This window comes from Meriones unguiculatus, chromosome 5, assembly GCF_030254825.1.
Source record: "Meriones unguiculatus strain TT.TT164.6M chromosome 5, Bangor_MerUng_6.1, whole genome shotgun sequence".
Taxonomy (NCBI): Eukaryota; Metazoa; Chordata; class Mammalia; order Rodentia; family Muridae; genus Meriones; species Meriones unguiculatus.
The window spans coordinates 89,556,286-89,570,923 of record NC_083353.1 but is presented as its reverse complement, the minus strand read 5'-3'; the positions used below and the strand labels follow the sequence as shown (position 1 = coordinate 89,570,923).

Genomic DNA, 14,638 nt, shown 5'->3' with positions numbered 1-14,638 from the left:
AGTGATGACACATCTACCTTTCGTGTAGGATTTGCCTCTTACACAGTTATTCTAAAAGTGTTAGGACTTCATAAAACTTAAGGAACACACACCATAAAGTGAATGAAGGTAAAGGTCAAATGAACTCTATAGCCAGCATCTGCATGCCTGGGGCAACTGGTTTCTAGATGTTGGCCTGTGTACCCACAAATCCAAGTAGTTACACCCCCCCAATGCGTTTCCTTTCATAATGGGGTGTGGTAGCCAACATTTCCTTCTTGTTCCTCTCGGTAATTACTATGTGGCACCTGACATCTGACTTGAAGGCGCCTACTGGCAGAAAACCCATCTGTCCAATTCACTCCCATAGAAAATTGCCTGGTATCAAACTGGAAGTCGACAACTTGTCATGGCTGGAAGAACAACTTGAATACATTCAGGCACTCGCGTGCCTGTTTCAGCAAGTACTTTCGTAAGCTAACTCCCAGAAAGGGAGGGCTGAGTCAAGATCAACAGGACCCCAAGCATTAATTCCCAGGAGTTAGACCAGAAGACTGTTTTTACAGCTCTCCAACTGAGAGGTGAGCCCCATCTGCAATGTCCTGACAACCTTGAACGAGAAGGCGCTGGTGGGGACTAACACAGCACCACCTTTGCTGGGATCCAACTTCATTTCCTGTTTTTCAGTTACTTGGCTCTTTGATACCACATCATTATCTTATTTCCAGGGAGTTTTGAGAGAAGGACTTGTCTCTAAATAAAATTATTTGGATTCTGAGGGAAATTTCTAACCTGCAAGCTCAGATGTTTAGGTGAACAACGAGGAAGCTTCTCAAATGGAAATGGAAAGTGGGGAGGACAGAGCTGATGTGTGTAGCACACAGGGCAAGGGGCCCTCACCGGGGTATTTCTCAGTTCCCAGCACAGAGATGCAAACCCTCCGTGCACAGGGCGTCAACATAACATTTCCAGGACAGTGGATCTGAGAAAACCGCCAACAATACCAAACCACAGTGGTGAGATGGCTCGGAAGAGTCAGAACATAGAATAACTACCATGTGGCAGCATTTAAGAAATTAATACCAAGTTCTGAGCACACACAGTTCAACAAAAAATAAATAAACAAAAGGCAGCAGCAGAATATGGGTACTAAGATGTGCTGTATTGAAGCATGCAAAGCTATGCCTCCTTTCCTTCTCTGAGTGCACCTTGCTGCATGGGAAAAAGCTGGGGAAAACAACGGTTGGGATAGTGCTGCTCTTCTTTCTTCTTTTAAATCCAAAGCAGGGTTTCTATATAAGACTGGTGCTCTCAGACTTAAATTTAGAAAAAAAAAAAAAAAAGCAAACGGAGAATCCTCATGCTTCTTCCTGCCTCTAAACCCAGTCTTTACTTTCACTGTATATTCTCCCTTAGCTGTGTATCTTCAACAGAAAGTTTTCCCAGGAAAAGGCATCAAGATCTTATGAAGAGTCAATTCCATTCATAAAAACGCACTGAAGTTAGAAAATGTTTTAGAGAAACAGATAAACGTCGTGAAATTGGGGGACTAATTTAGCCACTATGCCCTCCTCATGTGTTTCTATTCTTTCTTTCGTTCCTTCTTTCTTTTTGGTCTTCTTTTTTCAACCTTGAAATCTCATTGGAAAAGGTGATTTCCAAATCCCCTTTTGCTAATAAGTTCCGGTGTGAGTAGTACTTATAATTGGGTAGTTTGGGATCAAGACTCCCTTTTCACACACACACACACACACACACACACACACCTACAACCACAAACAAACAAAATGGTTCTTCAAAAATAGAAATCTCTTTCTCTCTCTGTCCTTGACTCTCTCTATATAATCTGTTAATAAATATATTAACAGGCAAACTTTATAAAATGGGGAGGAGGTTACTTTACCACTATGCCCTTCATACACAGAGAGATGATAGATAGATAGATAGATAGATAGATAGATAGATAGATAGATAGAGTGATAGAGTGATCTGAAATAAAATCTCTCAGAAATAGTCTCACTGTACCTTTAACAACTAGAGAAATTACTGGAAGCAACTTTTTGATGCAGGGAGAACGCTGACTTTAAGGTCGAGTGCCAGGGACGTAAATAAAGCAAACTTACTCAAGTTGTGATTGTCCTTTTTCTGCCTCTCTTTAGCCAATGCTCTTGCTTCAGACTCTGTGGGGAAAATACACGCTGCGCACGTGAATGAAGTCATTAGAAACTGGAACTGTGAGAGGCACAACAATGTAAATCATAGAGCATGTCTTCTGAACATTTGAAACTTAGCTCAAGGTAAGCTAATGAAAACACTACTTTTCAAGTCATTACTTCCATAGATTTCTGCTTCTTCCTACGCTACATATATTAAATCTCTGCAAAACTCAGTTTCCACAAACCAGATGAGGTGAGAGCTAGCCACAACACAGCAAGGCTACATTCTAGTACTAAAAGGAATAAAATAAATAGTTAGAAACTACTTGATGTCGTTTTAAAGATTTACTTCTTTTAATTTTGTGTGCTTAAGTGGCTCCTTGTGTCTCTGTGTACCACGTGTTTGCAATGCCCAGGGTGGCCAGAAGAGGGCATCAAATCACCTGAGCCCTGACTTGCAGATGGTTGTGCGCCACCATGTGGATGCTCTTAAACACTGAACCATCTCTCCAGCTCGTCATAGCATATTCTATCATTAAGAGTCAAACTCGATTTTCAGGCCAAATAACTTTTCAGTATTTTTATGCCTTTGTAATGCAGTGACATGAAAACTGAGTGGGAATATTTCTCAGTCTGTTCTCCATGGCCTCTGACTAGCTGATGAGAATTTTTTCCCCCAGGATGGGGAGCCAAGTTCTGTCAGCATCTACTAGAACCAAATCATATCATAATTCTTAGGAGTCACTGTGTATTCACTCCTTGTCTGTCTATGGAAACCTAAGTCAGAAAGGGTCTAGGAGCATTTGTTGGCAATTATATTTGAAAAGCCCTATTTGAATAGCAACTTCTCTGATAGTTTGGTGTCAAGTGACTTTTTATTTTGCCTTGAGAGGACCAAATAAAAATACCAAAAAAAATTATACTGTTTTTGATTCTGAGATTTATTATACCATGTCATTTTCCCTTCAAAAGTAGCATTTGAAATAATATGGTAAAGGGATTTTCCCACAAAATGGCAAGACTTATAGCTTCTGAGGCAAATTTATTCAACACACTATAATGTATGTATATATATTATATATAAATGTAAATATCTATGTCACATGGCACTGAAATAGTTACAGAATGTAGATTAATTAATATAATTAATAGTGCATCCTTTAATGATATTTCAGCCTTCTTGGTTTATGTAAAGCCACTCTGTGAAGTTCAAACCACAATAAAATCATGTGACCTATTTTCCAGAACGTACCCATGTCAGCATGAAACTTGCAGTTACATGTGCATGTATGTATGCAGATGCAGATGGAACTAAAATCAGAATTTCCTACATTCAGGTGGTCAATCCAAATCATTGTCTGTCTTTCTTTTTCTCACATAGGAGCATAAAGTTTCACTTTCCATCGCTCCTTAATAATTTTTATGGTTTTACTCTTGATAGTTTTTGCTTACTAATGAATTACCTTTTAAACCCCAATTAACACTTTCTAAAAAACAAAAAAAACCCTGTTTTTCTTCTGTCAAAATTTTCTGAAATAGTTTTTGTAGTAATGCCTTCAGATAGGGTAAGAATCCTTACAACAAATCCATACCCCATATTCTCACTCCTGCCTCCAATTCTGAAAGGTAAGAACTAAATAATAAAAAGAAATTTGGGCCAAGGACCATAAAATTCACCATGGTAGAATGCCGGTTCTAATACAGTTTCTGTCATGTTTTATTGGTCAAATGCCTTCCCTAAAGCATCAAACAAAGTGGCAAAATAGGTAATTTCACACTTGCCTCAAGAGCAAACATTCTGATGGCTTCATTTTATGATTTATATCTCCTATAATAAATTTCTTACACACGATACAGTGAAAAGAGCACGAGGCATCTAAAGATGTAAGAAATAAATTCTTACTCGATCCCAAATGAGGGCTCGGATGGAAAGTTCAAAGCAGGATCCTCAAACTCAAATCCCCTTTAGCTTGGCAAGCAAAATATACAGTGGGTAGGGGAGGGGCATGTTACAGGGGAGAGCACTGCCTATAACCCCAACCCAAAGGGTACAGCAGTCACAGACAAAGGCTCCCAGCAAACACTGAAAACTGGCACCCTGACATCTCAATACTGCATATTAAATTACTGCACAGTCTCAGGCACCACAGACGCTAGAAGCAAATCTGCTAGCTGGACAGGAAACATTGCTACTATGTTGATAATGTTGTCCACTGAGGAACAGCGCAGACTCTCACAGTAAGAGGCATATGTGCTGGGTAAGGTACGTACCTGTGAGCTCCCTCTTTATGTTGGGAAGGTTGGCTGGACAAGAGTTGCTGATGGTAAGGCCTGGGGGTGGCAGGCCCTGGTTGCTGTAGAGGTCGATCAAGTTTCCAGAGACAGGTAACTGGACGTAGACAAGAAGAGCAATGAGTTGTTGAACGACTGCTGAGTTTCTCTCATAAAACCCATACCCCATTCCAGGCTCTGTGGAAAGGACACTCTTTGTTATAAAGAACTGCGTCTCTAAAACAGGGAAGTCTGAGCATTCACACTGAATTACACAGTCTGTTTATACAGGGAACAAAAAGGGATGGCCTCACGCTGACTTCGGTCTGGGAGGTGCATTCCAAGCATGGAGACAAGGTGTTACCTGCTGCCCAAAGGGAGAGATGTCCCATCCGCACGGGCTATTCCTATGAAATAGGATTCCACATGTGGCTTCTATCAAAACCATGTTCTTCTTCCTCCCTTTTTTCACCTCTCCCTATTTTTCTCTCTTTCTTTTATAAAGAAAAGCAACAGCATTTTTTTCCTTTTTTTTTAAGCAGCATTTTTATGGCAAAAGAAAAAGCTGGCTTCCTTGAGGTTGAAATTATTCCAGAGGGCCACAAGAGGGAGCCCAAAGACTTTAATAAAAGTTTACAGAGCTTAAAAAGGGCTCAAAGAAATGCTCAGCCTCACTAACTCCTTAGAGTGGTACTGTCTCCTCTGGATCTTGCAGGATGTTTTAGAGTAGCAAATTCACCTTCTTTTTTTTTGCATTGATGTCCGAATTGGCCATGGATTTCCTCACAGTGAGCTGGGGACAATAGTCACAAGTTCCTCTTCTTAAGCCCTGGAAAACGGTCTACATGTTTGCTATGCCTTACTACTTCCTTCACAGACCCTTTGCGTTTCCAGGCGATTTCAAACGTCTCCTTGATAACTTCGTCAATAGGACTTCGCCAATTAGCCTCTTCTTTGCCTGATCATATGCTCTCTCGTATGTGTTAGACAAATCATTTCAGGAAGCACATAAATGTAATTAAACATAGAGGGACCCAGCAAAGGCGGCACTCAGTATACAGGATCAGCTATCTTTACTTGAAAACCTTGGGACCAGAAGGGATTAGAATTTTTTACTCTTTTAAAATAATGTTGTAATGTTTATTTATGTATTTATTTATCTTGGGGAATGACACCCAGATAAAAACATGAAATTTAATTTGTTTCATTTACATCTTATACACACGTGGCCAAAAGATAAATTTATACAAATTTTTACAAAATTTTATACAAATATAGTTTTTAGTTCACCAGCTTTTGGACTGCAACCTTTCTCATGAAATTTGGAATCAAATTCCATTTAAGGCAATCTCATGCAATTAAGGATTAAATTTTATTTAAAGCATCAGGTTGACACTAAAAATATTTTGGATTTGGGGCTCAATGGATGGCTGAGTGGAGAAAGACACTTGCCATGCCTGCCAACCTGAGTTCAAATACTAACTTCCAAATACACCTTTGACCTCCACACGCTACAGTACATAAACACACATGCACACACACATACACAATGTAGATAGTCAGATAGACAGACAGATGATAGATACATGGATGGATAGATGGATAGATGGATTGGTGGTGGTTGGTTAGATGGTTGTAGAACCTTTTTTTAATTTTAGTTTTGGATCTGGGGGTTGGGAGATGGCTCAGTGGATAAAATACTTGTGATCAAGCATAAAGACTCGAGTTCAAATCCCCAACACCCATATAAAATCTGGGCACATATTGGGAAGAGGAGAATCCCTGAAGCTTACCAGCAGCTAGTCAGTCAGTCTAGCCTAATTGGCAAGGTCCGGGTTCAATAAGAGACAATGTCTCAAAAAATTTAAAAAAAAAAAAAAAAAAGGTGGGTTAGTTAAGAAAGACTTCTGATGCTGGCCTCTGGCCTCCAAACATGCATGAGTTAAAGCTGGAGGGCTTTGTATACAGTTCAAGCTACTTTCTGATAGGCGGCAGGCAGGACAGGTGGGTGGGCATGGCTTGGTGATGGGACAGCTAACAGATTCTGCATAAACACAATATCCACACCTACGCCCTGCCAGTGAATACACACAGTGCTAATTTGAAATGCCCTTGGGCCACATTTCAATGCCTTCCAGCTAAGGCTGTGATAAAGGGTGACTCTTGATTATTAGCAGTCATTGCTCTGAGTGGCTCTATTGAGAAACAGGTCACCTCCGGGTCAGCCTTGCTCTCTGCGTGTTTGGTTTTGTTCCTGTCCAATGTAAGGGGATGGGAGAGGCATTAGCATGTTTGCATAGAGCACTGTAAAGGGCCAGAAAGATGAAACTTACAAAAGCTCCTAGGAACTGAAATCTAAAAATATCCAGTCCAAATCATTAGTTTGGGCGGACTTCCATCTGAACATTAATAAACCAAGAATATAACTTAAAAATTGGAAACAATGAGCTACAAGATTAATCCAGTGGCTCTAAATTATAGAAACCGAGTGTACCTTCTGTCCTCATATACAAACTGTATATGAACATACACTTCTGTTTCTATGATCATGCATTAGGGACAAATGAGAGGTGGAGGTTATGTACAAGTTCAAAAACAGGCATGGTGGCCATTCCTGCGGTCCAGCCTTTGAAACTAAGGCAGGAGGATCAGGAGGTCAGGCCTAGCAGGGGCTACAAGAGATCCTGTCTCAAAAAAAAAACTCAAACCAAATAAGCCAATGAAAAGTAAGTCTCTAGGTCATCAGAGAATGTACACTGAAAAGGGGGAAGGGGAGAGAGAGAAAAACAAGAAAGGGGAAAAGGAAGAGAGAGAAGGAGAGAAGAGAAATAAGGAATAGAGGGGAAGGGAAAGAAAGAAAAAAGAAAACCAAAACTCCGTAGTTCTCACTTTCCAGGTTAGAAAAATCTGTTCATAGACACAGTTAAGTCATAACTGGGTCAGAACAACACTCCTGGACTAAGAGAAGAAGAGACAGGTGTTTACTTGGCGAGTCTGCATCTTTGCTGGGCATTCCATACATTCATGCTCTGAGCAAGATTGCACTTTCACACACAAGGGGTGGTGTGGACCCAGAGAACCACAGTCTGATCAGCCCAGGTGAGGGCAAAGTGAGGGTGCCGCTGCCCTTGTCCTGGCCATGATCTGAGCTGAGTGCACTGGCGCCTCTCACCACCAAAAGGAATATTTTCCCAAGTAAGTGATCACTTTACAATGTTTCTGTTTGTCTTTGTGGAGGGGCCTACGTCCGGCTCTGAATCTCCACTGCACAGCTAACACAAGTAAACGGGGACTTTTATTCTTTGTTTGGTAGAGCACAAGAGGGCCCTTGTGCCCTTGGAACAGTTATTTCTAGACCTCAATTCCCTTAGGATCGCTTCCTCTCTAAGTGTTCTGTCCACTTTTTAAAAGAAGTAGTTAACTTGAAACAAAGCATTTCAAAGAACCAAATAAGCAGTGGAAAGGCCTAAATTGATAAACATTCAAGCTAAACTTTGTTGTGGAGGGAATATGTTAAAAATGGAATAGTTTGTAGTTGCTTTGTTATTGAACTTAGACAACTGAACCCCAAGAGGATGAAGAACCAGTGGTGGTCCCCACTTTAGGGAGCCCATTAGGGCCAGGCTACTTCTTGTGGGTGAAAGTTTAAAGTTCTCCCATCACCTTAACTGCAGTCGAGTCAGCATTTTATAGACAGGGAGACCTGAGGCAGAGAGGCCAAATGCCTCACTCAACCGTGTATGCACAAGGGTTGGGGTTACAGCGCAGTGTAGGGCTACTTGTATAGTGTGCGTGAGGTCTGGGGTTCAACACCCAGCATGGCAAAAACAAAATAAAACTACAACGAGTCTGCAGCTAGAGTCTGCTCCTCACCTCTACATAATGCTGCCTTTCAATCTGCAGAGCTTTGTCAGAACAAGAAGCCCTTGAGGTAACGCTTCACCAGATCCAGCCTGTGACACCAAAGAGAAGTGGATATGGCAATACGGCCACTGATTTCTGAGGGCAGCTTCAGGACATGTGCCCTGGCTGGGAATGATTTCACCACATCCTGTGGAAGATGACTCAGTGGGAATCCCCCTGAATGGCCACTCTGCCGCTCAACTGTCTGGCTCCACTTACGGGCTGACATGCTTCTGCCTTCTAGGCTGTGAGCTCAAGGAAAGATACCTTCCCTCTGCAGCTCCTGCCCCTTGCCCAGGATACATTGATTGTCGAACTGAGAATTGAACCTAGGGCCTCAGGCATCCTAGGCAAATGCTCTACCACTGAGCTATGACCCGAGTCCCCTGGATACATGTAGACAGATGCTCTGTCAGCTTTGGGAAAGTTTCTCGGGGCGGGGGGTGATCGGCTAATGCAGCCATGCACCGACTTCATTGTCGGTGTAGATGGAGAAGGTACTGTGTGGACGGAGTCACGTCAACTGTCTCTAGAAGGACCGGCAAGTGCAGGTCAGCTGGACGCAAGCTGGGACTGGTGCTGACATGCAGTCCACCATGACATGCCCCATGATTATTAAGTAAAGTTTTTCTAACGGGGAGTTTGACACATTGTTGAGCCTTAATGGAATAATCAGCTCTACAAACCAACACTGTCAAAAGTATTTGATCTTGCAGCTAACAAATTACAAGGAATAATTTAGACAATAGGGTTGAAGGCAGTTTCTATTTCCGAAGCTAGATGCTACTTATACTTTACTGGGCAAGAAGATAAATGAGTTCAAAATAATTAGTAGCCTTCACCCCTCCCCCACAGGTGTGGAAACATGGGACTATAAGACAGCATGCATGCAAGCCCACAGACTATGAACACTATCCACTGTGTCTCACTACCTCCTTCAAGAGCTAGAAAATTTCCTTTACTTGAGGTATCCAGGAAGCAGGGTATCTGAAATTTTGTACAAATTTGAACAATATGCAAGAGGAAGTCAGTGCAGTGAAGTCCAGTGACTTCAAAGTTCTCTATCACTGCAAAAATTACTCTAAAATCAAGGATATTATGAAATAAGTTATTTCAGAGTATGTTCGCGTGTGCCCAGGTATGCATTTATCAACCTGGCAAAAAGGACAGCTCCTCAGCAGCATCCCTGTGAGATGACCGCGCCATTGCCATCACACGGTAAATACGCCCCTGTCTTTGACTCTATTTTTGAATTCCCTAGTGGAAGCTTCCTGTAGAGTCTTATTTCTGTTCATCTCAGGATTCCAGCTACTGACAAAGTGTGCATCTGTCTAATCAGATATAACTGCACAAAAGCTCAGGGTTCTGTGGGAGCCAAAACACAGAGAGAGTCAGACAGAGGCACCTTGATCAGATCACTTTGTTCTTCAAAAAATAAAAATTAAAAAAAAAAATCACCACAGAGTGAGAGGCTGAGAGATGGCACGGTGGGTAAAACCTGCCCCGAAAACATGAATATCCTAGTCCCCAGCACCCATACAAAAAGACACAGTGTGTAATGATCGGCCTGAGATCCCAGAAGACAGAGACAGAAGCTTTCTGGGGCAGGCTGGCTAACAAGTCCTACTAAAGCAATGAGCTCTAGACTTGGTGAGAAACTTGCCTCAGCAACCGAACTGGTGACAAACTGAAGGAGACAGCCAGCGCTAACCTCCGCTCTCTGCGTGCTCACATGGTGGGGTGCCGGGACACAGGCAGACACCCAGACACACAGCAGCACAGCCACGCATGCGAAAGTAATTACAGACAGAGCTTAAGCGGGCTGTAAAGAGACGCTAGCTCTTTAAGGAGAAGTTTTGAGATTTCAGGGGACATCCTCATGCCACAGAAATTCAAAAACAACTTGTACAAGATAAAAAAAAAATCACTACATATTGGAAAAAAACAAACCCTCAGTTCCGTAAATAGGGGCTGTCTTGTTCCTGGCTGGGGGCATTTACTGCTAGAAGTTGGTAATTTGTGAAGCAATGTTTTCTCTTCTCAAAAAAAAAAAAAAAATTACACAATTCAAAAGTTAGCATTTCTGAACACACAGTCTCTGTTATGTATACTCATACACTCTTTGAAATGGCACTTTTCTCCTTGAAAATCAGACTGCACACTCCCTCAATAACTACCCCCTTCTTGCTTCTCCTTAATTCAGGTCAGTCTCTTGAAAGCGAGTGTTGGGGAATATGGTAATTTAGAGTGCTCGTCTCATGAAAAACTGAGCAGACAGGAGTCTGCTTACACAGTCCCCCACAGACCACCTAACCCGGCGCTAGCTCAGCCTGCCATGGGGCCATCACACAGTGATGAAAGCCAGCTGAAAGCCAGCTCAAATGGGACTTACTAAAAGTCTTTGGTAAGACAGGAATTAAAATGCAAATAATATAAGGCCTAAAAGAGAATAGGCAGCGTGGGCAGAATTGCGAGCTGCAGAGGAGAGGGAGCCCCGGGAGTACCGAAAGCAGCTAGAAATTCATGAGGGTCAGCTTGTGATCTCCAACTGGGGTATGCCATGCTGCTGGGGGGGTGGGAATCACAACATTTCTACCACCTGTCAATACTGGACCCCACTTACGAATCATACTAGTGCCTTTAGGTCTAACAGGTGCAGCCTCAAGGAGCACAGTTCAGAGTGATTCACTCGGCTATGGAGTTGGATTGCTTTATTCAAAGTGGGAATTATTATCAAAAGGTGAATTATTTTATCAAAAGGGACCTGAAGAGTCTGGTCTAGTGTTTGCAGGCATGAAGCCTGAGTGAGTTCAATCCCCAGGCCGACCCACAAAATAAAAGCCCAGCCCTGTTGGTACAAATTGGTGGTCCCAGCACTGAAGGAGAGGCATCAGGCAGAACCTAGGGGCTGTAGGCCAAAGATCTTCTCGGGAAAATTCCAGGTTAAGAGGTCCTGTCTCAAAACAAAACAAAAACAAAAACAAAAAAACAGGGGGACCACATCGGAGAAATGACATCCAAGGTGGGCCTCTGCTCTCCACATATATGGACATGCTCCATTCAAGTACACACATGCACACACGCACCCAGAGAAAAACGGAGAGAGAAGGGAATGCCTGAGGATACGGATCATTGGCAGATTGCTGGCATTTCATATGTGAGGCCCTAGGTTCAACTCCCAGCGCTGAGATAGAGAAATACAAACAAACTAAAACAAGGTGAACTTGCGCTCCTGATCACAGAGCTTAATTACAGTGCTTGTGATGAACTTGAGCGAGCTTCTTAATGTCTGATGTCAAAACTCTTTACTTGTTTACCGTTGCATTACGAATAAATTTCTCAAAGAATCCTTGTGGAAAATAAACTGAACTCAGAAGGAAGAGAATGAACACAGAATGACCTCAAGATTTTCTTGGAAAACAAAAAAGGCCATCGATACCGTATTTGCCATTTGCAAGGCCGGATCCATCAAGCCCAAGATTTCTTCATTATAACTTGATTCCAGGCTGATGATGTCATCAATTACATCATCCATCTGTAGAAAAAAAGAGCCACAATGAGAAATAGGTGTAAGGCCACCCCCCAAAAAAAAACTTTTCTGGTGCTTTCTTACCTAAAGGGACAGGGTCTAAGAAGTGATTGTTCTCTCCCTGACTAAAATCATTACTGAAACCCCCTAACAAGAATGTGTGATGGAAACTTAACAGCTAGCATTTCAGCCATTACTAGGCATCAAGAGCTCACTCAGCTTGGGTGTTTCCTTGGGGTACATTATCACTCTGACAATCACCCTGGGGGAGGGGAGGGATACTAGCAGGGCAGCCACTGTCCCGGTGAGAAAATGAGAGGCAGCCTTGCTTAGAGCTACACTGCAAGAGGCAGAGGTGGGCTGTGATTCAAGCAAAGTTTCCACCGCTCTGTTGAACTGCCTCCATTAACACTGGAAAGATGAGAGCCACCACTTCCCTTTTCCTTTCCCACAGCCCTTCAGGAGAAGGAAAACATAGCCCCATCTCAGCCTATGCGTTCCACTGGGGGCCCCTGGCCGCTAGCTGGAGCTCCAAGGACTGTAGGGTATCTGGCTGAGCAAACACCTCTTTGCACAGCTGCCAGTGAGCCTGGTGCTCCCCGAGGAGCACACCAGGACAAGGTTATTGTTATGGCTGTGGAGCTGACATTCCCACTAGATCAATTCTATTGCTGAAGTACCAAAACACCAGCTAGCATCATAAACAAAGGTGATTACATGTGCATTGCAGCAGTGGCAGAGTCTGTGGAAACACCTCCTTGTAAACACCGTGTGCTTGTGGTTGGCAGATGCGTCTGTGCCTGGGTGTAAGCAACGCCGTGCAGACCCACAGTGACATCTACGGATGCCAAGAGCTCCCCTGTGCTCGTGTGTGCCTCCTGCTAAAGAGCCGAGGCTCCAGCACACAGGAGGCTTGGCTTCAGAACTCGTGCCCCCTCTTCCCGGATAAAGGGCAAAGCCTCAAGCCTTCAGAAGTCTCAGTGTGCCAGGCTACCAAATGGGGACTACAATGTGCATTGTCTTGTAGGAGAAGAACGAGATTTCAGGAGAAACCTTACAAATTCATCAGAAAGTCAGGAAAGCTGAGCACCTAAGAATGAGTCATGGCAAGTGATTTCTCTAAATAACTGGTGGTCAGACCTAAACAGACGCTAGCGTACTCCGTGTTAGTTTCCATTTCTAGCTCTATTTATTTACAATAGATGCCTTTACAATTGGGTTGGTGAATAGGAAAATAGCGGGGGACTTATAAACAACTTTTTATAAAATTTGACCTCAGTTTTAGGGAAGCAAATTTAGTGTCCTTAATGTAGCATTAAAATATTTTATACTCTAGTATATGCAGAAAAGAAAAAAAAAACCTTTTGTTTATATTATATTCTCTCATGGACAGCTGAATAAGTACATAAGTACATAAACAAATCCTGCCGTTTATTCACTAAATGGAATTGAAATAGTGATCTTCAGTTGCTTGGGGAAGTGCTCAATCGTTACTATTAACTTACTGAAGCTTCACAATATGCGGAGCAGGAGGTTCCATTTTCAAAACAACATGGGGATGGACAGAGCTTGGTTTCAAATATGTTTTAGAAGCTAGTGCAATGCTATACAACATGTGCCAGGGATTTATGCAAATCAACTAAATCACTGTGCATTTTATTTACAACAGTCCATATATTTTTCCCTCTCTTTAGGAGCGTGGGCAACTTCAGAGGCACGCATGTTTAATCTTCTTGGTTGTTACTTAAGTCATTCATGAGTGATTATGAAGAAAATGAGCCTGTTCATGGCTCTTTCTATTTAAAAAACATCAATGGGAGGAAAAGAGGCCCCAAAGTCATCAGGAGGTGTGATCATTCACAAATATAGATTCTCATTATCAAGTGCTACATCCTCGCCCTGCCGAGTCGTTCAGTACCTGCATGCACGATGCTCGAGAGTGCGTGTTCATACCTGGGCACTCACTCTCTGCCCTGCTCTGCTCTTCAAACTTATAAAACGCCTGCAGAAACATAAGCAGAGACAGCCCGTGATGAGGATTTGCAGATGTCGGTCAACAACACGTTCACAGGATGCTAGTGGCAGAGCAATGCGATGGATGGAGCTTTCGAACAAGTGGATTTAACCAAGAAATGGAACAATGGAGGGGAACTTGGATCGAGGCATAAGAGGGATATGGGTGGATAAGAAGTGCTCAGTTTGGATAGAGGGGGAAAGACTTAGTCCCTCCAGTGGCTCAAATCAACCAAAAGTTGCGTGGCAGTCACTTGCGAACTCATAAAAACACTTCAAGGCATAGTAGAACTTCACTAAAAGAAGACTCATGATCTCCTAATTTAGAAGTAACAAGCACCGAATCCCAGCAGTGCCCCCAGGTATTTTTATGCTCCAAATTTTGATGCAGAAATTAGCTTGAGGGTTTTGAGTCTTGTCTCTAATCCAGCCTCTACCAAAGCAGACTTATCAGGCAGCGATTCATTATGAGACGGACTGGATGGTGTAATCAGCCTTGCTTTTCCCTCTTAAGTCCTCATGTGCCATACCAGTCAAGTCTCTCCCCACGCGGTCCGTGTTTCCTCCTTCTCCAACTCCGTGAAAAATAACACTAATATCCCAGACGGTCACAGCAGGCAGAACTTCTAAGCCTCCTGCCCCACACCTTTCCTATTTTTGCTTTTCCTTTTCCACCTCCCTTTCTCCTCTCTACATTTTCACCGCTTCACAAATTGGAAGGCATAGAAGGGAAAAGAACACTCATCTAAGGAAGGAAATGGGAATGAAGGAAGAAGCATCCTCGCCT

At 42.8% G+C, this 14,638-nt stretch overlaps 1 protein-coding gene across 10 annotated transcripts in view; it reads right to left on the bottom strand.

Moving 5' to 3' along the window:
- The window catches only part of Mitf (melanocyte inducing transcription factor), a 210,034-nt gene that overhangs the window by 13,411 nt on the left and 181,985 nt on the right, over positions 1 to 14,638 (bottom strand). For 7 of the 10 annotated variants that reach the window (XM_060383837.1, XM_060383836.1, XM_060383841.1 and 4 more), the window contains 4 exons: positions 13,757 to 13,840; positions 11,749 to 11,844; positions 4,407 to 4,524; positions 2,103 to 2,177 (listed from right to left, as the gene is read on the bottom strand). In XM_060383837.1, coding sequence (XP_060239820.1) covers positions 2,103 to 2,177; positions 4,407 to 4,524; positions 11,749 to 11,844; positions 13,757 to 13,840 — 373 coding nt within the window. The remainder of the gene's footprint in view (positions 1 to 2,102; positions 2,178 to 4,406; positions 4,525 to 11,748; positions 11,845 to 13,756; positions 13,841 to 14,638) is intronic. The other 3 variants (XM_060383839.1, XM_060383838.1, XM_060383843.1) reach the window with 1 other exon arrangement.